The following is a 27622-nucleotide window of genomic DNA, read 5'->3' as shown; positions in this document are numbered from 1 at the left end:
ATAAGAAAACCCAAACCAATCCAACATACTTATCTAAATCTTAATAGTTGAGGTATGATTTGGTTCAGTAAAGAAACGCAACTAAAAATCTAACCTTTTATTTCAAATAAAAGGGAAAATATTCTGAATCAATCCCCAATTATTCTTTCGCTCCCAATAAACTACAAACAATACAGCTATTTCAAATCTGGTTAAAACATTTTTCTGTTTGTAAAAATAGACATTACAGCTATAACGGGTTAAGGGTATAAATTAGTGACTAAACCGAATCCATGGTGAAAATTATGTTCCTGGATGCCAAGAAACTGCTGCATTGGCTGCCTGTTACCCCTTGTAGTTTCCTATTAACTCTTCCCTTCATCGCCTTGCTTGAGATTAGTTACCGCATCAGGTCCACATATCTGTGCAAGCTCGTCCTGTTATAGAAGCAGCAAAACATATTTATCAATAACACACTCGAGAATTTGCAACTAGAGGTGAACTCAACACATTATTAATACACTATCGTCGAATGAAGAATAGCAAGCGCAAGCTGTTCTATACCTTAATAGAACTATTTTCTGATGCAAGTTTCTCACATTCATCAGAAAGCTTCTTTAGTTCCTCTCTCAGATTATGGTTTTCGTTCGCCAAGCTCTCCACTCTGGCCTGTAGCTCTTCGCACTCGGCCTATGGAACACACAATACAAGCTATAGATGTCAGGCTTCGACTAAGGAGATAAGTTCTAGAGCCATTTGGTAGACAAACAGGCATAACCAGTGTACCTGCTTGCGTAATCTTGATCTTCTAGCAGACTCCCGATTAGATTGCTTCCTCTTCTGTCTTTTCAACTCACGTTCATCCTGGAAGATCATTAGACCTTGTGTCATATCCAAAATGTTCAAGCTGATTGAAAGGATGCAAAATGTAGCAAAAAAAAAAGTTAGACCTTAAAGGACTAAGGTGAATTTTAACAACTCAGGGACAGAATATTGGGCCGGAATCAGAGAAAATAGTAATATGAACATGTAAAATAAGAAACAAAAATAGCTGCAAAAAGCTCATACTTGAACCCACTGTTCAGGCATCACAACTCCGGTAGGAACTGCAGCTACAGCACCAGACGAGTTGGGTCTCATTTTTGCAGCTCCTGTGGCTGCAGAGGGTCCACTCCATAGGTCCATCCCTATATTCAGGTTGGTTGCAGGCATTGGGACTATTGGTTTACCAGGAACTATGGCCCCGGTGTCGTTACTCTGTGCATTAGCTGTAACAAGAGTGATTTGTAAGTAGAAAATTATTACGGTAGAAAAATCAACCCTAAGTTCATCTGAAAAAACACACTTGGCAACTTTTGTTTTTTTCATTTTGGTTTTCAATTTTCATTAACTTAGTCCCTCACTCCCAGTCACAAGAAATTAAGTTTCTGCGACTTAAAACAATAAATTGAAACCATATTTCAAAGTAATCTGAAGCTTTTTTTTCCGACAAATAAAAGCAGAAACTCGATAAGCATAATATACCATCTGCAAGCATCTGGTTAAAGCTTCCCTTTTTACCAGTAGCAAGTTCCTAAAGGGGAAAAAAAGACATATTCGTTAGAAAACACAATTCATCATATTAACATGCTAGCCGATAAGCAACGTTGACGAGGGAAACTGAATTTCGAAAGCATTCGGTGTCCATGCAAACAGTTAATAATGATATCTGTGCACATACTTGATTATTATTATCATCACTTCCATCTGATGTACCCTCACTACAACTTTCACCGCTGTTAAGAAAATGCTTAGAATTAGAAAAGGCATGGCAGAAAAAATGGATAAACTTCTTATCCAAAACCCATGTTATGAATGAAAGTGAATCAAAAGCCTAGTGCACCTTTGAGAGCCACCATCGTTTCCAGAGCCAGAAGCTCCCTTTGAACTTTCTCCAGCTTTGCTTCCTGAAGTTCCCTTCGACTTTTTGGCGGCACTTCGATCCTTCCCATTGGCATCTTTCCCTTCATGATCAGTATTATTCTGTGCAACGCTTGGACCCTATACAAAAAATTGCCAAGAGGAAGGGCATTTATTTTATAACTGTGAATCAAAAGGAATACAAATGGCAAAAAGAGAGAGTGAGAGAGAGAGAGAGAGAGAGAGAGACCTATACAAAAAATTGCCAAGAGGAAGGGCATTTATTTTATAACTGTGAATCAAAAGGAATACAAATGGCAAAAAGAGAGAGAGAGAGAGAGAGAGAGAGAGAGAGGGAGAGGGGGGGAGAGGGAGAGGGGGAGGGGGAGGGGGAGGGGGAGGGGGAGGGAGAGGGAGAGGGAGAGAGGAGAGAGGGGGGGGGAGGGGGAGGGAGAGGGAGAGGGAGAGAGGGGGAGGGGAGAGAGAGAGAGGGGAGAGGGAGAGAGAGAGGGAGAGGGAGAGAGAGAGGGGGAGAGAGGGAGAGAGGGAAAAGAGAGAGAGAGAGAGGAGGAGAGAGAGAGAGAGAGGGAGAGAGGGAGAGGGAGAGAGGGGGAGAGAGGGAGAGAGAGGGAGAGAGAGAGAATATTACCTGGGCCATATGAGGGTGTGCATAGACTCCCCCGGGAGGGTGTGCATAGACTCCCCCGGGAGGGTGTGCATAGACTCCCCCGGGAGGATACATAGTGGGGTATGGAACTGGGGTGCCATATGGAGGCATTAAAGGATGCTAAAAGATCATCAAAATCGAAAGAAAGTAAGAACATTGATCAAATATAAGAAAACAACACATTGGTGTACAATGGAGACTTCAAAAGCGGTATCACCTGGCCTCCCCACATATATGGATGTGGAGTTGGCGAAGCAACAGTTGAAGCAAAGAAGGGAGGTGGGGCAGCTCCAGCACCATAATAAGCCTGAACAAGAAGTTGGATTGTAAGATTGAATAATCACTTACAAGAGCAACAGTTAAAAGAACTAAATAAAACTCCAGGATTTATGTACTAAAGTATACAAACCTGCACCGGGCATGACCAATCAGGATATGAAGGTGTTGTAGGCATTTCCTATAAGTACAAAGAAAAAAAATGTCAGTAAAACTCATCCATGAGTTAGTGATGAGAAGGGAAGAATGAAATGGGTAAATTGTTTGTTCTTCCCAATTTGTGGGATGGTGGCAACAATGACAGACCTGTGTTGAAACAGTAGGTTTGGAAGAAGGCTTGGCAGGTGAGCTCTCCTCTTCCGTTCCCATAATTACTTTGGTAAACCTCTGAATTTCAGCTCAATTAGAATGAAATCCGTAAATCCTCAACAAACTTTACGAAGCACCCCAGAAGCTGATTACAAGTAACCCTGTCTTCCAGAAATAAAAGATAACAAGAAAAATATCAACCAATGAAGCTAATAAGGGGGAAAAGCAACTACAGCTCAGAATTCATGATATGCAGAAGCGGATAAAATGTGACCACTTCAGAGTATTCACAAGGTTTTTATGTTATACGAGTCAAAACAAGATTCATGGAACATAAATCTATGCAAATTTCAGTATCAGCAAATTATCATGAAACATTTTCAAAATAGAAAGATAATGATCCATCTGCAGACAAGACCGTCACAAGAATATTGTATACACTGTACATCCTATACCAGCACGGAACACCTTAATAACCATCAAAAGAGCTAAATTTAGAAATAAACTCATTTAATATCAAGATCTTCAGTTATTTTGATCTTCCATAAACCTAACTTAAAATATAAAACATTCATCCTTGTTCAAACAAGTGAAAGCATCAGGATTGTAATTGATTTTATTAATATGGAAAACAAAGCGGCGCAAACAACCTTAAAATAGAAAGTAACTCTTCAATTCGCCTAATTACCTTTCCCAAATCAAAACACAATATTCCCTCTAATGTCCTGCCATAAAAGATCCAACTTAACAAATAATAGATGGGGAAAACCCCACAACAAAATTTACAGTGTCTGATTTAAATAGACCAGAGTTAAAGCCAGTCAACTTTTAGTCCTCTTATTCTTCACTATAAATTATATAAAAAACCTAAGGCTGGCCAAAAGTAGACATATTAAATCTGGAATCAGTGAATCTCCTTTCCGACATTTTAGAGAAAAAAGACCATAATTATCAATAAATTGCTAAATAACTACTTTTTTTCTCCAAATATCAAGAGCTAATCTTAGTCTTCAAACCTAAACCCACACAGATGCTCAATAGCCATAACACAAACAAAGGTCAGATAAGTACCTAAAATTAAGAAAAAGATTCCAAAGCAAAATAAGAAGGAAAAAAGAAAGACCTGTTTCCCTGGGGTTGAAGAAGGAAGTGAGGTGGAAGTCTAACCGGAAAACTTACAAAAACAGATAATGAAGAGAGAGAGAGAGAGGGAGAGATAAATATTCGTTTTTGCTTTCTTCTTCCACTTCCACTTCCCTTATCCGACGGCTGAGAATTAAGGATGAAACAAACAACCGCCGTACGGAAATTTGAAGTACGACGAGGTCGTTGTTGTTAATGTTATCTTAAAAAGAGATGGGGGAGAATAATCCGGTGTGGTCGGGTGCGTAGGTGGAGCGGAAATAGTGAGTTCAGAGAAGGGGGGAAGAGAGAGAGAGAGAGAGAGAGAGAGGCGTTAGGGTTTCGCAGGTGACACGTGCGAAGGAAAGGGAAGACAGGTGGGATATGTTGGAGTGGATTAGGTTTTATGACATAGCATCCAACTGGATCACTGATTGATTATTCATCAATAAATTAAAGAAGCGATAAAAATGGAGATCTCGTTTCACACGACACCGTTTCTGGATGTCCTTTTCTGGGTTTTGAGGCTTTGTTCTGAACGTTTCTGGTTATGGGCTTGTGTGGCTTCCACGTCACAGAAATATTATCCATTTGTTTTGTGTAAATGTAATCCTCCAGTAATTTAGTCCTTAATCTCATTCTGATTGGCCCTGCATTATCATTGAAACTTGAAACTTGAAACTTGAAACATGACTAATTTTGTACATAACAACAAAATTAATGTATACATTATACTACAATAACGACAAATTATTAACTTATTAACTTGTTCTTAAAGATATAACTTACCAGAGATAATTCGAATACAATACAAGATACAGTATAAGAATATTTATTTAACTTTAAGTTTATATATTTAAATCATTTAATTTAAAAAAAAATTATTTCTCAATATTTTACTATAAACAATTAACAAAATAATGTTATAACATTTATTTTAGTCGATATAATATTATATTCAATTTTTAATATTTATATAATTAATTGAATTAGTTTTAATTCTAAATAAACTAATTAGTTTTACTATCTATAACTAAAAACTAATCAATTTGATCAAACTTCCACCAATTGTCATTAAACACCGCCGACACAGCCTCCCATTGCCACCATACCACTCGGTCTGCACTCCTCGATACAAGTTGATCCTTACTTTGATCAGCCAAAAAAATATAGAGGAAAAAATTAATGCAAAAATTAAGGACTATGAGAATGGGGACTGGCGGCGCAGGCAGCGGGGGTGGAGATGTGAGAGATGGATGGTGAGTAGTCGTGGTAGTTTATGTTAAGGATATAAGCTTCAAAATGAAGAATAAAGTATAATTTTCAAAAATAAAAGTATAATATTTTTCTTAAGCTTAATATATTTTTTAGTGTTTAAACTATATCTTAAAATATGATTTGATGTTTATATTTAATTTTTTGCTAACAATAGACATTAACACTTCCAATGTTACACTTTTAGGTATCGTGACCATAACGACCGTTAAATTTGGTCATTATATGACACATGTCACACATATAAAATTTTAAAAATTATTTTATTATAGAAAAAAGTAATATTATAATTAACGAAATTTTAAAAATGTTAAATTTTACATCTTCCGTCGTCAATCGGCCATCGTCGATCAGTGGTCGTCATCATTGACACCATCAAAACCGTCTCGCCTCCGCAACCAAAATCCAATCCCCCACCCATCATGAAACTACGCCGACCGCCGTGAAAAACGTCACAAAGTATCATTGAATTTTTAGGTTTCTGTTGTTGTTTTTCGATGGCTACAACGGTCCATAAATTACATGGCCGGCATTGTTGAGTTCCTTATCTTGCTCTGAACAAAACCTAACCGATGGTAACCTTTTGTCGTCGACGATGGAGTAAAAGGATGGAGAGAGAAGATGCGGTGGTTTGATTTTTTTTAATATTTTTCCCTTTTTTACAAAAATAATATTTTTTATTAAAACTTTTAAAAAATAAAAAATATAACATTAGACACTTAAAAGTGTAACGAAGAAAACGTTAGACTCGTAAAAGTATAACAGAAAAAATATTAGGCACCTACTGTTAACAAAAAATTAGACACCAAATCATATTTTAAAATATAATTTAGGCACTAAAAAATATATTAAACATTTTTCTTAAAGGATCATAAACGAATGGATCAGGGATTGGATCCTAATTTGTTATAAATATAACCACACCTATAATGATCAAGCTAATAATCACTAATAACCTTTTAATAGATCAAATAATATCAGAAATCAAATTACCTAAGTGATTAAAGAAATGATTGTTATTTTTAAAAATTTTGAGTTAGAGTGTTAACTATTGCAACACGAATGATTAAGAAAGTATTTTAGAGTAAATACTATACTCTATAATCATCTATAAAAAAAATAATAAACCCCTTCTACTTAATTTCTTCCAACATTTACTATGCTTTTCTTTTCTTTTTATTTTGATTCTTTTAAAAGAAAAAAGTTTCCAACAACATTTGATGTGCTGACACTCGATAGAAAATGCTACTAGTTTTTTTTTATTACTTTCTTCCTCTACAATTTTTCTTCTTTAAACAAGCACATATCTTTACTCGATCATCTTTTACTTATTTCATTCTCATATTTCTTCATTCTTCAATTGTGTAGTTTCATCTTTAAAATCTATTAATTACTCGATTAGTATCTATATTTCTTTCTTTCCTTGAACAATTGACCAATTAACAATTTCAACATCACATACGTTATTTAAAAGGTATATCGATATACAAATATTATAAGGTTATGATCCTCGAAGATTTTTTTAACTATTGCTAGACTTTACATTTTAACTAGGGACGATGAAATAGTAGATCTAGAAATTTAAAAATAAATTAAAAAATTTCAATACTCTTTTTTTTAATAAAATTTGTATACATTTTTTTATTTCTATTTCTCTTAATACATTGAATTATATCAATAATTTATCTAAAATAATGAATATGACTGGATGCATCCATTCCTGTTAAAGAGGATAATTGGGTTAGACTTTTGACTATTTTAATCTTGACGTGAAAATTGTAGATGATTATATGATTTGATCTGACATTTGAAAACTTCATCTATTTTGAAGTAAAAATTCATCCTTGAATCAATCCGATCTGAACTATCTAAAGTGCAATAGAAATGAGCAACGAGGACATAACATGAGATTGAGAATGTGAAAAAGTAACTATGGTGACCGAAGTTGATGAACGACCGGTGTGGGGTAACTAACGGTTGTATTTAGCGGTTAAAGTTTTGAAACAAACAAAACAAAGAAATTAAAATGAGATAAAAATTCTCTGATTTTTTTATTAATACGAAAATGACTGATTATGGATTACAAAAGACTAGAGTACGACCCATTTAGAAATATTTGGTTTTTATAGCCCATATCGTAACAACCGAATGACTATCAACATTATACTAACAAATTCGAAACTAATACTCCACTAAACAATAAGTTAACCCAAACACTTTATTTCTAACTAGAACTGAGAAATTGAAGCAAGAGTTGAGTAAATCCTTTGCGACGAAGGATTTGGGGCCAACAAAACAAATTCTTGGCATAAGTGTGACACGTGATATAAAAGTCAAGAAATTGTGGTTATCATAGGAGAGATACATTGAGAAAGTACTTCAAAGGTTTAGTATGGATAGAGCTGAAGCGGTGAACACTCCCTTTGTTACGCACTTTAGATTGAGTGTCAAGCATAGTCCTTCTATAGAAAAAGACAAGGAAGAGATGTAGAAAGTTCCTTACTCTTTATTCATGGGTAGTTTGATGTATGTGATGGTATGCACAAGATCAGCCTTGGCTTACATTGTTGGTACAATTAGTCGGTTTCTTTCTAATCCAAGTAGAGAGTATTGGAATACAGTGAAGTGGATTATGAGATATCTTCATGGCACTTTCAACTTAAAACTTTTTTTCGGTAATGAGAAACTTGTTCTTGTTGGATATACAGATTCAGATATGGCCGGAGACATTGACTTGAGGAGATATACTTCAGGTTACTTGATCACTTATGCAAGAGGAGTTGTAGCATGGTAATCGAGATTAAAAAGTGTGTTGCCTTGTCCACCATCAAATCAGAGTTCATTGCAGTGATCGAAGTGTACAAGGAGATGCTTTGGATAAAGAAGTTTGTGTATGAACTTAGTTTTACTCAAGAGAGGTATGTTTTGTGTAACACTCATCTCCCGTATACCTTTCCGTACACAAGATATAGATGTCACATCACTTTTAAAACATACTTATTTGGAAACCCGTAAAATTTTGTTTAAATTTTAAAACCACAAAAGTATAATATTCATATAATCATAATACCAGAACTATCGCTTTAAATACATTACAAAATATTTACTTGAATTCGATTACATGCCAAATAAGTTTTCAATATGAATAAGATTGTCATATTGTTATTGATGAGTCAACCTTAATTGATGATAACTGCTGCTACGACTTCACTCCTTACTCGGTTAATCTATGTTTTTACATATGCGTGAAATCAACACACGTTAAATACTTGTTTAGTGAGACATAACATTGTAAAGAAACATTTCTATATACATAAGTATATCATGTTTATTTGGTTTCGAAACTTCTTCGTATCATCTATAAGGATTATATAAGTCCTTATTATTTAAACTCAATTTCTTTCATACTATATTCGTAAACATTCCTAGTATGTCCAACATACATATCTTTCTTTACATTTCCCATTATTCCTTAGTAATTATACATTAATTTCATTAATGGCATCCTTTCATTCCCTTACTGCATTGTTATACATTTCATTTATGTCAAATTGCACTGTTAAGCATTTAGTCTCTTACCTAAAGTCATTTAACCTTTCATCTAACTAGCATAATTAAAATTTTATATCAAATGCACAGCTAGACCATTAATCTTTTACTCAAAGATATTTAACCTTTCATTTAACTGGCATAATTGACACATTTCTGTCAAATGCACAGCTAGGCCATTAATCTTTTACTCAAAGGTACTTAACCTTTCATCAAACTGGAATAATTGACACATTTCTGTCAAATGCACAGCTAGGCCATTAATATTTTACTCAAAGGTATTTAACCTTTCATCTAAATGGCATAATTGACACATTTCTGTCAAATGCACAACTAGGCCATTAATCTTTTGCTCAAAGGTATTTAACCTTTCATCTAACTGGCATAATTGACACCTTTCTGTCAAATGCACAACTAGGCCATTAATCTTTTTCTCAAAAGTATTTAACCTTTCATCTTACTAGCATAATTGACACCTTTCTGTCAAATGCACAGCTAGACCATTAATATTTTACTCAAAGGTATTTAACCTTTCATCTAACTGGAATAATTGACACATTTCTGTCAAATGCATAACTAGGCCATTAATCTTTTACTCAAAGGTATTTAACCTTTCGTCTAAATGGCATAATTGACACATTTCTGTCAAATGCACAACTAGGCCATTAATCTTTTACTCTAACACAGTTTTTACTCTAATAATTATTCATAATATCACTTAACTCTTTCAATTCAATATAAGTTCTATAGTTTGAACACGTAGTACCAATATAGTAATTCACAGTCTTATATAATTTGCTTGAGTTGCATACACACTACCAATACCAGAATTCATAAACTTATTATGAATTTATTAGTTTTGCACACATAGTGCCATTTGGTAATCACTATACTTATAGTAATCAACATACATTTATAACTATCATAATATATTAGTAAATAATTAATGCACTCACCTGTTAATCCTCGCTAATAAGATGTAGAGATGTCTAACTATTAGAAATTTTATCTTTGTCCCTTTTCTTACTAGATTCAGGAGCTTGGTTATGATCTACACAAGCATCCATTAAAGACATATACCATACCAAATGTTAGTATATTCCTTAACATTTATACTTTAATAATACTCAAAAGTACTATTATTTCAATTTCTATAACAATTTCAGCTTATTTTATATTTCCAGGCTCAATAGTATCAATACCCCTACCATGGTATCAATACTTCTATACTATGGTACCGATACCTTTTTTTCAGTATCGATACTACTACATTATGGTACCGATACTCCCTTTTGGTATCGATACCATTTTAGCATTCTGTTATCCATGGTATCGATACTTTCCCTTTTAGTATCGATACCCCATCAGTATCGATACTACTTGCATCGGTACCGATACTGTTCATCACATTTCTACCCATTTAAGCCTATAGTATCGGTATTGTTCTATCAATATCGATACCCTTACCCAGATTTACCATTTTTCAGCTCGATTCTTACCCAAATTTGGTCAATTTTCCTTATGTTTACTCCCAACAATACTACTAAACTCTTCTTTACTTAACCCTACTAAATTTCCTTCATTTAGCTTCTTAAAACATCTAAAATCTCCCAAGAACATTCAAATTTAAGAACCATACCACTTTTTCTAACTTGTTTTTAAACCCATATAATGCTTCTAATATCTAATTTACTTCTTTGACAAGTAAAATTTACTAATAAACATCAGTAAAAACTCATATTCTAACATATCATTCAAAAACTCATTTATTTAAATCACCAATATTTCATCTATTTCTTAGTTTTGCTCCTATGAAATATTTCATTAAGCATCTAACATAATCAATGCTTCAAAAAAAACCAAAAATGAAAGAATAAACTCACCAATTGAAATTTTACCTTTGGTTATGGAGGAGGGTTATCCACGGGGAAAGAAGAAGAAAAGATAGGACTTTTAGCTAACTTGTTTTTCCCCTTATTTCCCTATTTTAATACCTTAAGAACAATGAACAAAAAAAGAGAGGATTTTAAAATTTCAATCCCTAGAAAATATCCCAGTTCTCCCAAATCCTTCATCTTGAACTTTTAATAAAAAAAACCTTCAAGTCAACAACTATACTATCATCACTACCAACAACCAATAAGTCATCTACACAAACCAACACCATAACAATCTTATCACCTTATTTTCTTGTGAAAAATGAATAATCTTGTATTCTTTGCACAAAACCAGCAAGTAATAAGGCTTCAGTAAGTTTCGCATTCCACGTTCTAGATGCTTGCTTAAGCTCATACAAAGATTTCTGCTATCGACAAACCATATGCACCCCATTACTGCGAAACCCCTCAGGTAAAGTCATGAAAACCTCTTCATGGATATTTCCCTGTAAAAAAGCATTTGAAACATCCATTTGATTGATAGACCAATTATGCGAGGTAGTAAGAGCAAATATTATCCAGATAGTAACCATTTTTGCAATCAAGGAAAAAGTGTCCTGATAATCAATCCATTCTCTTTGAGTATACCACTTTGCAACTGATAACTCTGTAAAAAGACATAATTCCTAGTCTTTTCACTTAAGTTATTGCTCGTCTAAACAAAGTATGCACTGCATTTTTAGTTGCATTTAGTTACATATAGGTTATACTAGCCTGTGGTGGATAAAGTTTTGCTTAGGCAAGATTTATTTGGTTTGACTGATGCTGCTGAAGAGAAAGGGTTGTTTGGGTTGTGTTTGTGTAGAAATCCTACAGAGGAAGAACATTTCAGTCGTGAAAATGAAAAAGTGAAAAGGCCAGCAGAACAGATGAGAACGTGAAGAGCATATTTGTCTCACCGATGCAAGATTTATTTGAGGAAGTCTGAAGCAGGTGTGGTGAAACCGCCTATGTCACTCGCCAGCTGGATGACCTACTTCACGTGCAAGCAAGCCTCAATTATTCTGACAGCCGCCAGCCACCTTTCCTTTTTAAGTATGGGCAATTAATAACGGCTAGTTAAGGAAATTCCAAAAGTAAACAAAGACCTAGGAGATATTTCCTTATAAATAACCAGTCGTAGCCACCAAAAAGTGGAGGCAAGGAAGAAGAGAGAATAGCTTTATATAAGGCATGAGCAAGCAACTGCAGTGTTTTCCCACCGTCTACCCACCAACCTTTCTTGGTGACCTCCATAGCCAGACGATAGCAGAGCGGTGATCAAGCCTCGAGAGAGGGTGATCACCAAGGCAGGCGCGGTGCTGATCAGGATTGTCGCGACAGAGCCCCCAGTTTTGGGAGTCGTTCTTCATTTGTTTCTAACTCTTATTTTATTTGGTGTTGAATCTTGGATGATCTTTGATAGTACCATGAATGCTTTACTTGGTGTTAAACTTTTTTTTACCTGAACAATATTTTTATGTTTATGAATGACGAATTATGTTTCGTTTATGTCTGTTTTGCTCATAGTTTAAATATTTTACCTTAGCACTGTAAGAGCATCGAGAGATAGCCTTGGGTTTTGGTAAAACATGTCTTGGCACTGTAAGAGAATCGAGAGATAGCCTTTTGTCTATATAAGTGATTTTTAAATTCGAGAGAATTAAGATAGATCAACGTGAGCAATGGAATGAATCCGGGATGGTGAAGTTCTAACTTGTCTACCTTAGAGATAAGAAGTGAGTTTCAATGACTAAAAGGGATAGATGCTAGAGTAGGAGAGACTACGTCTATAGTTAATGCCGAGAGGTATTGTCATAGCAACCGTCTAAGAATACCTAGTAATCCTGTCAGACAACTTTAGTGAGTCATAAAAATTCATTCTAAACTGAGAATAATTGTTGTCAAGACAATAGTTTAGCATAAGTGCTCTATAACACGTCTGAATATGTGATGTTGTTTGCATTATATTTAAACCATCACTTGTTTTGTTTTATCAGTTTGCATATTAATTTTGCCTCGACCAAACTTTTCTGAAATCATTGAATCATTTTCTTAGTTCATTAATATTAGTTCTTGGGATAATACTTAGTAGGACTTAGCTTGTGACATTAGTTCTAGTTGTGGTGAAAATATATTTCTAATCCAATTCATGTGGAGACAATACTCACTCACTACTATATTACTTGCATCGATTGTGTATACTTGCATAGATTTGCTTGCCTTACCATATACATTTACAAGCGATCAAGTTTTTTGCGTCGTTGCCGGGGATTCGCAACTGATGAAATTTTTAGCCATAACAAGTTCTTTTTTGTCACTTTATATTTACTTAGTCAAACGTAGTTTTTATTTTATTTTGTAGGTTTTTATTATTGCATGACCCTGAGATCTTCTGGTAAGCCTTTGGAACCATTCGACCCTGAAATTGAGCAATCACTCAGATAAAGGTTGCATACCCAAAAATCCAGAGAACAATCAAATCAACTCCAAATACAACACAACATGGGAGATCTAGGAGATCCAGATGCAATAATTAATCTTTAAGTTGCAAGACCAAGAGAGATATGAGATTATTTAAACCCTATTCTTGATGACCTCAATCCAAGCATAGTGGCACAGGAGATACAAGCCACTCATTTCGAACTTAAACCGGTGATGTTTAATATGCTGAACTCTATTGGCCAATTTGGTGGTACACCCAATGAAGATGTTAGGCAACATGTGCGTGCTTTCCTTGAAGTATGCTATTCATTTCAACAACATGGAGTACATGAAGATGTGCTTAAACTGAAGCTTTTTCATTACTCCTTACGCGATAGAGAAAGAGCTTGGCTCAGCGGAGTTCCTTCCGGCTCAATAGAGTCATGGGTAGATTTATGCAAGAGTTTCCTACTCCGATATAATCCATTCAATATGAATACACAGCTTCGGAACGACATTGCGAGTTTTTGCCAAGGAGATGATGAATCAATATACGAATGATGGGATATGTACAAAAGTCTACTTTGTAAATGTGTTAACCATGGATTTCACAATTGGACGAAAGTGGTGATGTTTTACAATTGAGTCAATGCACCAACTCGAATGATGCTAGATGCCTCAGTGAATGGCACCTTACTAGACAAATCACCCTAGGAAGCTTTTGACATCCTCGACAGGATAACAAATAATGATTATCAATTTTGTGGGCAACTACTATCAGAATAATAATAACCCCTATTCGAACATGTATAATACTGGTTGGAGACAGCACCCAAATTTTTCATAGAGTAATCAATGGAATAGTAATAATCAAACCGCAAATTATAGGCCACAACAAACTAATTCTGACCATTAACATTTTCAGAATCAGCATCATCAGTAGCCCTGGAAGAACAATAAAGGTATAGTTTCTTCCTCTAACACTAATTTGAATACTAATTCTTTGGAGTTATCATTGCAGGAATTCATGGTCTCGACAAAATATTTCATGGCTTCCGCAAAAACCTTGATGCACGAACATTCTGTAACAATTAAAAATCAAGGAAATTTGTTACAAAGCCAATCAACGCTTTTGCAAAGCCATAGTTCATCTCTCAGATCGTTGGAGAATCAAGTAGGACAAATTAGTACGGCATTACATTCTCTCCCACATGGAAATCTCCCTAGTGATACTGCAGTCACTAAGCATCATGGGAAGGAGCAATGCAATGTACTTACGCTAAGGAGTGGAAAACAAGTCGACCAAGATGACAAGTTTGGGGGAGAACACCTGAACAATCCTTGCCAAGGTGTAACACAACTGGATGATCAATCCGAGAATGTTGATCGAGATAAAGTGCCTGAAGAGAAGGAAAAAAGTAAAGGTTCAGAAGAGCATCGATCGGATAACAAAAAATTCATGGTCAAGGCCAGCGATTACTCAGCACCATCAACAATCGATGTGAAACCTCCACCACCATTCCCTCAACGGTTGAAGAAGCATGATGATGAAATCGAGTTCAAGAAATTTGTTGATGTTATGGATCAGTTGTATATTAATGTGCCCTTACTTCCATCGAGCAAATACCTTCATACTCCAAGCATCTTAAGGAAATTGTTACAAAAAAAGAGGAAGGTAGAATGTGTCGCCATGGTAACATAAATATGTTCAACAGTAAGCAAACTCCCACCAAAACAAAAAGACCATGGTAGTTTTATAATACCATGTTCCATTGGTAATGACTTCATAGGACGAGCTCTTATTGATTTGGGATCAAGTTTAAACTTGATACCAAAATCCATATTTATAAAGTTGGACGGGTATCACGCCTATCCCACCTCGGTCATCCTACAGTTGGCTGATCGGTCTTATGTGCGACCCGACGGCATAATAGAAGACGTTATAGTAAAGGTGGATAAATTTGTATTTCCGGTTGATTTCCTCATCCTGGATTGCGAAGCCGATGAAAACGCACCAATCATTCTCGGACGCCCCTTCTTAGTCACTCGGAGAATTTTTATAGATTGTGAAAAAGTAGAATTCACCATGAGAGTAGGCGAGCAAAGCATCACTATCAATGTATTCAACTCTATGAAATACGTGGACGATTCAGAGGAATGCCAATGCATTAACAAGATTGAAGAAAATGCAATCTTTGGACGAGGTAAATCCCTAAGGCTCGATGAATATAATACTTTGTACCATGAACCCACAACCGAGATACATAAAGTAGAAAACTTTGGGCCAGACGAACTATTTTCAGAAGACGTTCCTGAAAATCATGGCCTCGACCACAGAAATCTGAGCAATGAACACCCAGAAAACGATACCAATGCAAGATGCAGAGGAAAGACAAGGGACCAATCGATACTTCTTCATAACATATCAGGTATGAAATTTGAACCCTTAGAATATGAGGAAGTTAAATCTCATGAGTCATCTTCACAACATGCACCGAAATTGGAACTTAAAACTTTGTCATCACATTTGAAATATGCTTATCTAGGAGTTGATGAAACCCTACCAATGATAATTTTTGTCAACCTAACCTCCGAACAGGATAGTAGTTTGTTGAATTTTTTGTCACAGCACATGAAAGTTATAGGATGGAAGATGATATACTTAAAAGGAATCAGTCTGACCATATACATGCATAAAATCAATCTCGAAGATAGCCACAACACCTCGGTAGAACCCCAAAGACGGCTCAACCCAATCATGAAGAAGGTAGTCATGAAGAAAATTATAAAATGGCTGGATGCGGGAGTAATTTATCCTATATCCTATAGTTCATGGGTTAGCCCGGTGCAATGATAACCAAAGAAAGGTGGTGTGACCGTGTTTAAAAGCGAGCATGACGAGCTCCTCACCATAAGAACAGTCATGGGATGGCGCATATGCATGGATTACAGAAAGCTCAACAAAGCCACAAAGAATGATCATTTTCCCTCCCTTTTATCGACCAAATGTTGGATAGATTAGCGGGAAAAGCATTTTATTGCTTCCTCGATGGATACTCGGGGTATAACCAAATTGCCATAGCACCCGAGGACCAAGAAAAAATGACTTTCACGTTCCCGTATGGTACCTATTCATTTAGAAGAATGTTGTTTGGACTGTGTAACGCTCCAGCTACATTCCAAAGATGCATGATGGCAATCTTTTCGGATATGGTGGAAGAGTGCATGGAAATATTTATGGACGACTTCTCCGTATCGGGTGATGATTTTGACCGATGTCTCGGCAATTTATCCAAGGTGTTGAAACGCTGTGAAGAAGCCAACCTAGTATTGAACTGGGGAAAATGCCATTTTATGGTAACATAAGGAATATTGTTGGGTCATAAAATTTCATGCCATGGCATCGAAGTCGACAAAGCCAAGGTGGATGCAATTGTAAATCTTCCCCCACCTACTAATGTGCGAGGTGTACGCAGTTTCCTTGGACATGCAGGCTTCTACAGGCGGTTCATAAAAAGACTTTTCACAAATTTCTAAACCCTTATATCTTTTGCTTCAACAAAATCATCAATTTGAATTTACTAATAATTGTTTGCATGCCTTCACAGATTTGAAGAAAAAGCTTTCGACAGCACCAATTATTATCCCACCAGACTAGAATGAACCATTTGAGCTCATGTACGACACTAGTAACTATGCAGTCAGAGCGGTGCTAGGGCAACGAAAAAGTAAAATCTTTCATGTTATCTGCTATGCAAGTCGTACTCTTAATGATGCACAGGTTAACTATACCACCACTGAAAAAGAACTCTTAGCAGTAGTATTTGCATTCGATAAGTTTAGGCCATATCTAATAGGCACTAAGGTAATTGTGCACACATATCACTCTGCCATTAAATATCTGATTAATAAAAAAGATGCAAGGCCTAGACTAATTCGATGGATATTACTTCTACAAGAATTTGATTTAGAGATCAAGGATATAAAAAGTATAGAAAATCAAGTGGCAGACCATTTGTCTAGGCTAGATAACAAACCTAATTATCCTGACATCACATAAATTAAAGAAGATTTCCCTGACGAGAAAATATTATTTGTCACGGCTGCTTCGTGGTATGCTGACATTGTTAACTTTCTTTTTAGTGGTATTGTTCCTCCTGATTTATCTAGCCAGGCAGAAAGAGTTTTCGACATGATGTGCGACATTACTTCTGATGAACCGTTTCTATTCAAGCAACACGGAGACCAAATAATTTGAAGATGCATTCTAGAAAAAGAGCAGTAAGATATCCTACACCAATGCCACTCGTCTCTATATGGAGGGCATTTTGGTAGAATGAGAACAGCAGCAAAAGTGCTTCAGTCTGGATTTTATTGGCCAACATTGTTCAAAGATGCACATGAATTCTACAAGTCATGTAATAGATGTCAACGAACAGGAAACATCTCGAAACGACATGAGATGCCATGGCAAAATATTCTGGAAATTGAACTATTCGACGTATGGGGAATAGACTTCATGGGACCATTTCCTACATCTTTTGAGGATTTATACATCCTCTTGGCAGTAGACTATGTATCAAAGTGGGTTGAAGCCATTGCTACACCTAAAAATGATTCCAAAACGGTGTTAAAATTTTTTGCACAAAATTATATTCACCCGATTTGGAACACCACGAGCTATCATCAGCGATGAAGGCACTCATTTCGATAATAAATTGATTCCCAAGGCACTAAAGCGATATGGAGTACGACATAGGATTGCTATGGTGTATCACCCTCAAACGAATGGACAAGCCGAAGTGTCTAACCAGGAAATTAAACAGATCCTTGAGAAAGTGGTCAACCCAAGTCAAAAAGACTGGTCGCCAAAGCTAGATGAAGCACTATGGGCTTATCGCACAACAATCGAGACACCATTGGGAATGTCAACATTCAAACTGGTCTATGGAAATGAATGTCATCTGCCAGTTGAACTAGAACATAAAGCCTACTAGGCCATCAAGAAGCTAAACATGGAAGCTTAGCTTGCTGGAGAAAGAAGATTTTTAGAGCTTAACGATATGGATGAATTCAGAGCATATGCATTCGAGAATGTCCACCTATACAAGGAGCAAAAAAAACGATGGCATGACAGAAAAATATTGCTGAGGCAATTTTATTCTGGACAAGAAGTACTGCTCTATAATTCACGCCTTAAGTTATTCCCAGGCAAGCTTAAATCAAGATGGTCAGGATCGTTTATCGTTCACCAAGTCTATGACAATGGAGAAATTAAAATTCAAAACCAAAATGATGGTTCCATCTTCAAGGTGAACGGGAAGAGACTCAAGGAGTACAAAGGAGCCTCAGTCTTGCGCGACAAACCGACATCGTTGGCACATGATGCCCAAGAGTTTGCTCTACTTTCTTGAACAAAATTTCGTTGCCTAGGCAACAAAAATTTGAATTCTGTACATAAATAAGTTAAGTTATTTTCTTTTTTAATCCGTTTTATTTTATTATTTTCTTCTTTCTTATTGTAGGCAAGCAAGGAACACGTGGCAGCATGGGGAGTTGAAGCATGCATGAAAGAAAAAGCCCTAGGGTATATGGTTTTAGCGGTAGAATAAAGATGGAAAGAAATCTTTTCTCCCCCTTTATGTCCAATCATATATTTCTCATTTAATGAGAAATCTTTTCCCTACCATGAAAGGACTAAATTACCCCGAAACCACCCATTACTTTCCCAAGAAACAAACTGTTCAATAACTTATTCTTCTTCATCGTGCCTCAACCTCTCATCACTAAGCAAGAAATTTTTTTATTCTCTCCCCATTGTCACCATTGATATCAACCAAGAAAAATGGTAAGAACAAGGAAAGCCCCAACATAGAGTTTCGAACGTTTCCAAACAGCCAAAGAAGAAGCGCGTTTCAAAATTTTCAGAAACGTCAAGTCTATTTAGAAGATGGATTCGTTGTTCCAGCCGAGGAAGAGGATCTGTTTGGATCGGAGGTGGTGGACGTGATAAATAAAAACAACTGGGAGAAGTTTGCTCGCAATCTCAAAGCCGTAGCATCGGCGATGGTACGGGAATTCTATGTCCATCTCGAGGATCCGTCTAACCACACAATTTATGTTCGAGGAAAGCTCATTCGATTTCCCCCTCTACACTTAACCGATACTTTAATTTGGGAAAAGTGGAGGAGCAGCACAAGCGATTTGTGGCAGAGGCCGATCAAGAAACATACAACAGCGTACTACAAGATCTATGCTTCGGGTGGGACAAGTTTGAAGGAAAGACCCCCACGATGAAGAGAGTTGATCATCGAGCCCTAAATCTAAATGTAAAGTTATGGAACCACTTCCTCAAGGGCAAGCTCATGCCCACGTCTCACAACACCACTGTCCTCGTGAAGTGATTGATGCTCCTACACTTGATTATTTACGGGAGGAAGATCAATGTGGGCGAAATCATCTTCGAGCAGATCCATGAATGTGCCAAGAGGAGTTGAGGTAATTTATTGTTTCCAAATATGATAACCACACTATGCAAGAAGAAGAAAGTTCCTGAGGATCACTTTGAGGATTATATTAAACCAAAAGAGGGTATTACCAAGAAAAAAGTCCCCGAGCTAATGAGTTTTAATGACGATGACCCACAGGAAAGTTGGGAGCTAGGAGCAAAATCGGTTGCCCATCTAGAATGGTCGTTGTGGTCATGCACACTTGAGAAACACGTGAAAAGATCAGTCGCCTAAAGGAGCACATGGAAAATTACTTTGAGTATGTCAAGGCTAGGGACATGCAACTCAACGCCTTCTTCAAGGAGTTGCTCCCGAACACAAACATTAGACTACCGACCTTCCCCGCTGTTATCCTCAAATACAATACATACGGGAGCACATTCCATGCCTCGACATCACATGCACCTCCATACGTTCCCCCAAAAGCACCCGTTGATGTGCCACCACTAGCAACTCAAGTACCATATGTACCAGAGGAAGGCCAAGGTGACACAGAAGAATTTTTCAGCTTCCCATCCTTCTCGACCACCGAAAGCAGTGATGATACTCCACCCCACTTCTTCACTGATAAAGATTTCACACCAACACCGAAGCAACTCGAGCATGATCCTATTCAGTCCCCTATTCGACCAACATCGACAGTTCCAGCATCAGCTACTAGTCCAGCACCAGTCCCAGCATAACCAACTCTTACGACTGAGTAATCTAGTATAGCACGAGCCTCATCCAGCAAGAAGCGCTACAAGAGAACTGCAGGCCGTATACTTCAGCCATCTCCCTCACCAGCATTAGTAGACTCTGGATCTGATAGTCCCTCTCCTCCCAAATGATGCCGAACGAGGGTATCCAGTCAAGCCACCCCACCACAGTGAGTCTTTACTTTAGTTTTTTTTTTATTTTTTATTTTTCTTTTTCATATATACACATAACATCATATAGTTTTAATTTCATGCATTGAGGACAATGCATCCTTCAAGCTTGGGCGAGGTATTGTATCATATTCTGCCATACTTTGTTAGGAAGCAGTTGATGATAATTGGTTGAAAATTTTGGTTGTTATGACATAAGCAGGTTGAGATTATTGTTATGAATGAATTAGGGATGCCCAATGATAAATGCAGAATTTTATTGCCTAGGCCAGAATTATTGTTAAGATTGTCTAAAGAAGAGAACCAACCGTAGGCTTGATTCCTTGAAATGTATAAACAAGATTGTAGGTTGTTTTTGCTCTAGGTAATCTGTAAAATTTTTAGGAAAGAACTTTCTATTTGTCGAGACTTCAAAAATATTCTAAGGGTAAAGTGAAAACTCTCTAGTGTTTAAAACTTGAAAAACATGAAAATACAAATGGACACTCCTCTGTGCAAAGGCATGATCAAGAAAAACTCCAAAAGAAATTAAGAGTAGCCAAGGCATATGAGTGAATGAAAGTAGTCACAGGATGACTCTGCCCGACTAGCTTGGGGGTGGAAGGTATGCTCCCTTTCACCAAGAGTGTGGAACAGTAGGTGTGATGAGCTGACTCCCCTATAAAAAATGAATAAAGAGAATAAAAGTTGATAAATAAATAGGAGTATAAACTAAGCCTGATGAATAATTGTTGCCTTGAGAAACTAGGAGTGCTTACTTTAAGTTTTCTAATTACCTCTATGCATAGACTGGTTACAATCACGCACACACAATAGCAAGGGATCCTGACTAGGGAAGGAACTTGACTGATATGACTGTCAACATATTGAGGCCAAACAATTTTTATTGAGGGTTGAAATCTCAAACCATATGATTTTCTTAATACTGCTTTGCCATAACAATTTTAATTCTCTTCTAGCTATTATCCATTGCTTGAGGACAAGCAATAGCTTAAGTTTGGGGGTGTGATAACTCCGTAAAAAGACTTAATTCCTAGTCTTTTCACTTAAGTTGTTGTTCGTCTAAACAAAGTATGCACTGAATTTTTAGTTGCATTTAGTTGCATATAGGTTATATTAGCATGTGGTGGATAAAGTTTTGCTTAGGCAAGATTTATTTGGTTTGACTGATGCTGCTGAAGAGAAAGTATTGTTTGGGTTATATTTGTGCAAGAATACTATAGAGGAAGAACATTTCAATCGTGACAATGAAAAAGTGCAAAGGCCAGTAGAACAAATGAGAACGTGAAGAGAAGATTTATCTTGCCGAGGTAATATTTATTTGAGTTATTTGAGGAAGTCTGAAGCAGGTGTGGTGAAACCACCTATGTCACTTGCTAGCTGGATAACATACTTCACGTGAAAGCAAGCCTTAATTATTCTGACACCCTCCAGCCGCCTTTCCTTTTTAAGTCTGGGCAATTAATAGCGACTAGTTAAGGAAACTCCAAAAGTAGACAAAGACCTAGGATATATTTCCTTATAAATAACCAGCCGGAGCCGCCAAAAAGAGGAGGTAAGGAAGAAGAGAGAAGAGCTTTACCTAACGCATGAGCAACCAACTGCAGTGCTTTCCCACCGTCTACCCACCAACCTTCCTTGGTTTCCTCCATAGCCAGACGATAGCAGAGCGGTGATCAGGCCTCGAGAGAGGGTGATGACCAAGGCAGGCGCGGTGCTGATCAGGATTGTCGCGATAGATCCCCCAGTTTTGGGAGTTGTTCTTCCTTTATTTTTAACTCTTATTTTATTTGGGGTTGTATTAAACGTTGAATCTTGGATGATCTTTATAGCACCATGAATGCTTTACTTGGTGTTAAACTTTGTTTTGCCTAAACAATATTTTTATGTTTATGAATAATGAATTATGTTTTTCTTATGATTGTTTTGCTCATAGTTTAAATATTTTACCTTAGCACTATAAGAGCATCGAGAGATAGCCTTGGGTTTTGTTAAAACATGTCTTGGCACTGTAAGAGCATCGAGAGATAGCATTTTGTCTAGATAATTGATTCTTAAATTCGAGAGAATTAAGATAGATCAACGTGAGCAATGGAATGAATCCGGGATGGTGAAGTTCTAACTTGTCTACCTTAGAGATAAGGAGTGAGTTTTAACTACTAAAAGTGATAAATGCTAGAGTAAGAGAGACTACGTCTATAGCTAACGCTGAGAGGTATTGATGTAGCAACCGTCTAAGAATACCTAGTAATCATGTCGGGCAGCTTTAGTGAGTCATAATAATTCATTCTAAACTGAGAATAATTGTTGTCAAGACAATAGTTTAGCATAAGTTCTCTATAACACGTCTGAATATGTGAGGTTGTTTGCATTATATTTTAAAAAATCACTTGTTTTATTTTATCAGTTTGCATATTAATTTTGCCTCGACCAAACTTTTCTGAAATCATTGAATCATTTTTCTTAGTTCATTAATATTAGTTCTTGGGATAATACTTAGTAGGACTTAGCTTGTGACATTAGTTCTAGTTGTGGTGAAAATATATTTCTAATCTAATCCCTGTGGAGACGATACTCACTCACTACTATATTACTTGCATCTATTGTGTATGCTTGCACAGGTTTGCTTGCCTTAGCATATACATTTACAAGCGATCAACAACCAAGCAAACTTTAAAAAGATCAATTTCACTAGAAGCTTGATACTTGATTTTGTAAACCCACTTACATTCGATAGAACTTTTTCTGGGAGGTAAAGGCTCAAAAGACCACGTATGATTAGATTATAGGGCTTTCATTTCTTCCTGTATGGCTTGAACCCAACATGGATGTTTACTAGCCCCATAATAAGTCTATGGTTCAGAATCAACAGAAATGAAAAAAACACATGTTGAAGGATTATAATTGGAACAAGTTGGTAGATAAGGATGAACATAATCATTCAACCATGTGTGTGTTTTGATAGCATGACGGGATCTTTTAGGAGAATCAACTAAAAGAACCAAGGTAGAAGTAGATGTGCTTATTGAAGCTGTAGAACTATCGTGTACATGTGAAGGAAAATGATGCACAACATTAGAAATAACCAAAAAATTAGAATTAGGTACATGAGGTGTAAGATGAAACAAAACTTGAAAAGGTGATGATAGAGACAAGTGAAAATGAAAAACATCCTCAACAAATTGAACATCATGACCTACAAAAAAGATACCCTTTTTTAGAAGTAGAATAACCATAAAAAATTGAAAGAATAGATTTCGATGATAATTTATCACTGTAACGGGACTGAACTACATAGTAAAGACAATTTAAGACCCAAAAATGAGAAAAATTAGGTGGGTTTTGATATAAAACTTCAAAAGGATATTTCCAAGAAAGAACAAAGGAATGTAACCTATTACGAATATAACAAGCTATCAAAACACACTCACTCAAAATTTAATCGGGACATTAGATTGAAAATACAAAGCCCGAGCAATTTTTAAAATGTGTTTAAGCTTACGTTCGGCAACCCCATTTTACTGTGGGAAGTCAACACAAGAACTTTGATGAACAACCTCCAAAGAATAAAAAAAAGGAAGAATAATAAGAACTAAAGAATTCAGAACCATTGTTACTATGAACAAGTTTAATGACAACAAAAAATTGAGTGCGAATCATAGAAAAAAACTTCTTAAGAGCAAGTAAACTATCAGATTTAGGCTTTAATAAACACACTTGTTTCATCCTAATGTTGTCATCAACAATGGTGAAAAAAATAATGACCACTATGTGTTAACACTCTATAGGACCCCCAAAGATCCTATATATTAGCTGAAAAAGAACCTTTGCCCTAGAAGTAGTAATTGGAAAATGAAGTCTTAACTGCCTAGCCATAGGACACATGGTACATTGAAATTTACTATCCACAACAACATCATTAAATAAAGGTATATGATTCAATTTATTGACAATGACATGCCTCAAACGAACATGTCACAAAAGAATTTTATTAGAAATAGAAAACATACAAGAAGTTTGGTCAAAAATGCCAAACAAAGGTAAATAAGAAAACATTCTAGTTGAGTAAAAAAAAGGCCTTTGGAGTGTTTACCAATATCTTTCCTCTTGTCAGTGTAAAGATCATGTAGGCAAAAATCAAGATAAAAAAGAACAACATAGTTTAAATCATGTGTTAATCGATGGACAGAGATAAGGTTATGACTAAAACTAGGTACATACAATACATCTTTTAGGAAACTACCATTGGTCAAAGAAATAAAACTAATATGTGTTATAAAAGACAAGTGATCGTTGGGTAATCTAACAAACCTATAATTTGGAGGATAAGCAGCAAGTAATTTAAACAATCCAAAACAAAAAGATATATGATCAATTGCCCCAGTATCCAAAATTCAAGAAAAAAACCATTGACTTTGGAATAAGAAGAGAGAATACATGTCAGATTCATAGTCGTTTCATTAGTAGGATCCTTGTTAAGCAACTCAATAATCTGAGCATTATTAACCCTGTAAAGAGGGTATATTTCATGTCTTTTTATTGAGGTTATTGAGTGTTTTTAGTTGCATATAGCTCATTCATTTGCATATGATGGATTTTTTTTTGTCTTATTTCATGACATTATGAAATTTTTGTTGCTTGAAAAGGGTTTGTTTCGATGTGGTGATATACAGGTGACTCAAGGTGAACTTCCTGGAGAGAACACTTATGTTGAAAAAAAAGGGACATCATTTCTAGGCGCACTAGAAAAAAACGAGAAAAATATTTATTGGTAGCAACCCAAATATGACACCTGCCAACTATGCCCTGACGTGAATGGTATATTCCATTAAGAATTAAGGCACAAAACCCTAGCAGCCCCCACTATATAAAGAAAATGACAGTACATTTATGGTAGAATAGAAAGTGTGAGATAAGAAAGAAAAAAGTTAGAGGTGTCCACTCTTTCTTCTTCTCTTCTTCATCGTGGTGACCTCTATTGCTGGAGCTTCAAGGGAATAAAGCTTGTTAGCCTTTGAGAGAATCAGTAACGTTTGAGGTGGTTCACGGTAGTCCACGATAGCTCTCAGCTTAGGAGTATTCGTTACCTTTGTTGTTTGTTATTTCTTCCATCTGTATTTCAAAATAGGTTGTATTGAATGAATGATATTGAAGTTTCTTACCCAGTCATGACCTAACATAAGTTGGCTTGGGTTTATTTTGGATGATTATGTTTTTTCTTTAATGAATGTTGTAGCATTTCCAATTTAGGTGCATGTTTTTACACTGTTTTGTCGCTTAGATCGTTGAAAGCTTTTGAGAGTTATTATTTACCTATGTTTGATGCATGATATCAAGAGAGTTAAGTTTAAATCTAAGTGAACAATAGAATGGAGTTGGATAGCAAAACTCTAACTCACCTTAGAGGTAAGGATAGAGTTTTCAACGACTAAAAAGAGTATAGCTTATTCGATAATATTTGCTAAGGTTCACACTGAGAAGTATTGTCTTAGCATTTTCACTGTCAGGTTTCTTACTAGAGATAGCTTAGAAACAACATAGAAAAATTTATCGAGTATTGTATTAATTGGAAATCATTAACAGTCATTAAGTGCAAGACATAGGATTCCATGATAAACTTACTCGTTTAGCCTTATTGAGAGTTTTACACGTGTGAGGTCAGACCGTTGTCTTATCTTGTGCACCATTTTTTATCACACAATTTTGCTAGAGCATTTCTTATTTTACTTTTTGTTATAGCATTTCACATATCTCAATCTTGCCACAATATTTCTGACAATTGTTTATATCGGTTTATATTCATTTTTTATATTTAGGTGCTTGAACTTTACTTGAATTTCCCTCCAATGTCTGTGAGGATGAAAACAATTGCCATGGACTACTGTGAACCACCTCAAGCATTGTTTCTTCTCTTGAATGCCATCAAGCTTTATCCCTTTGAAGCTCCAGCAATAGATGTTACAGCAATGAAGAAGAGAAGAAGGAAGAGTGGTCGCCTCTAACTTTTCTCTTTCTTATCTCATAATTTCCATTATACCATAAATATGATGTCATTTTCTTTATATAATGAGGGTTTCTAGGGTTTTGTGCCTTAATTATTAAGGGAATATACCCTTCAAGGGAATAGCTGGCAAGGTGCCACGTCGAAACAAATATTTCTCAAGCAGTATCAATTTCATAATTTCATGAAATAAGGCCATCAAAATCCATCATATGTAAATGAATGAGCTATATGCAAATGAATGAACTATATGCAACTATATGCAACTAAATGGGATTAATAACAATCAATAACCTCTGTAAAAATGCATGAAATATACCCTTTTTTACAAGTTTAACAAGCATAATATTAAAGAGTGAACATGCGAGCAACCAGAGCAGCTGGAGGGTTATCATCGAATTCAGACTAAGCAACAGCAATAACCCGATGAGCTTTCTTCTTGCCAAACTTAAAGTCAATAGGGAACTCGATTAACCAATAGTAGGAGTCTTTCATATGGCCTTTCACCTTGCAATAATCACGAACGCCAATGAAACATTTACGAGAATTAAAAGCCATAGAATGCATACCACTCGGATCAGGTATTGGAGAAACACCAGACACCAACGCCCTTTGAGCCTCTTCTTGTACAACCATAGAGTAAGCTTAATTAACTGACTGTAAAGCTTGTATTAACAATATTTGACTCTGAACAACAACATAGGTCTCATTGAGACCCATGAGGAATTACAGAAGACGTTGTTGATTAGAATACCTCAAATTCTGCTAAACAACCTCACAATCACAATTTGAAAACGATACAAGAGCAGTGAACTTATCCCAAAGTA

The 27622-nt window shown here is 36.1% G+C and overlaps 1 protein-coding gene and 1 pseudogene across 2 annotated transcripts; one reads left to right on the top strand and one right to left on the bottom strand.

Annotated features, from left to right (window-relative positions):
- LOC120121559 overlaps nt 1-26796 on the top strand; it is a 33840-nt pseudogene extending 7044 nt beyond the window's left edge.
- LOC120121645 (G-box-binding factor 1-like) lies at nt 73-4658 on the bottom strand. 2 transcript variants are annotated; one of them, XM_039140963.1, is made up of 12 exons: nt 4254-4658; nt 3128-3295; nt 2955-3002; nt 2763-2852; nt 2528-2665; nt 1862-2019; nt 1700-1754; nt 1504-1552; nt 1048-1247; nt 766-843; nt 544-669; nt 73-416 (listed from the first exon to the last, which is right to left on the bottom strand). In XM_039140963.1, the coding sequence occupies exons 2-12, from the start codon at nt 3188-3190 to the stop codon at nt 345-347; spliced, it is 1077 nt and encodes a 358-aa protein (XP_038996894.1). In that variant the 5' UTR covers nt 3191-3295; nt 4254-4658; the 3' UTR covers nt 73-344. The 2 variants fall into 2 exon arrangements, with proteins under 2 accessions (XP_038996894.1, XP_038996893.1); XM_039140962.1 differs by having other exon boundaries at nt 3128-3291.
- Nucleotides 26797-27622: the final 826 nt, after the last annotated feature.

This window comes from Hibiscus syriacus, unplaced genomic scaffold (assembly GCF_006381635.1).
Source record: "Hibiscus syriacus cultivar Baekdansim isolate YM2019G1 unplaced genomic scaffold, ASM638163v2 tig00110377_pilon, whole genome shotgun sequence".
In the NCBI taxonomy this organism is placed as follows: domain Eukaryota; kingdom Viridiplantae; phylum Streptophyta; class Magnoliopsida; order Malvales; family Malvaceae; genus Hibiscus; species Hibiscus syriacus.
Note: the sequence above shows the minus strand (reverse complement) of the source record. Positions and strands in the feature narration are given on the sequence as shown.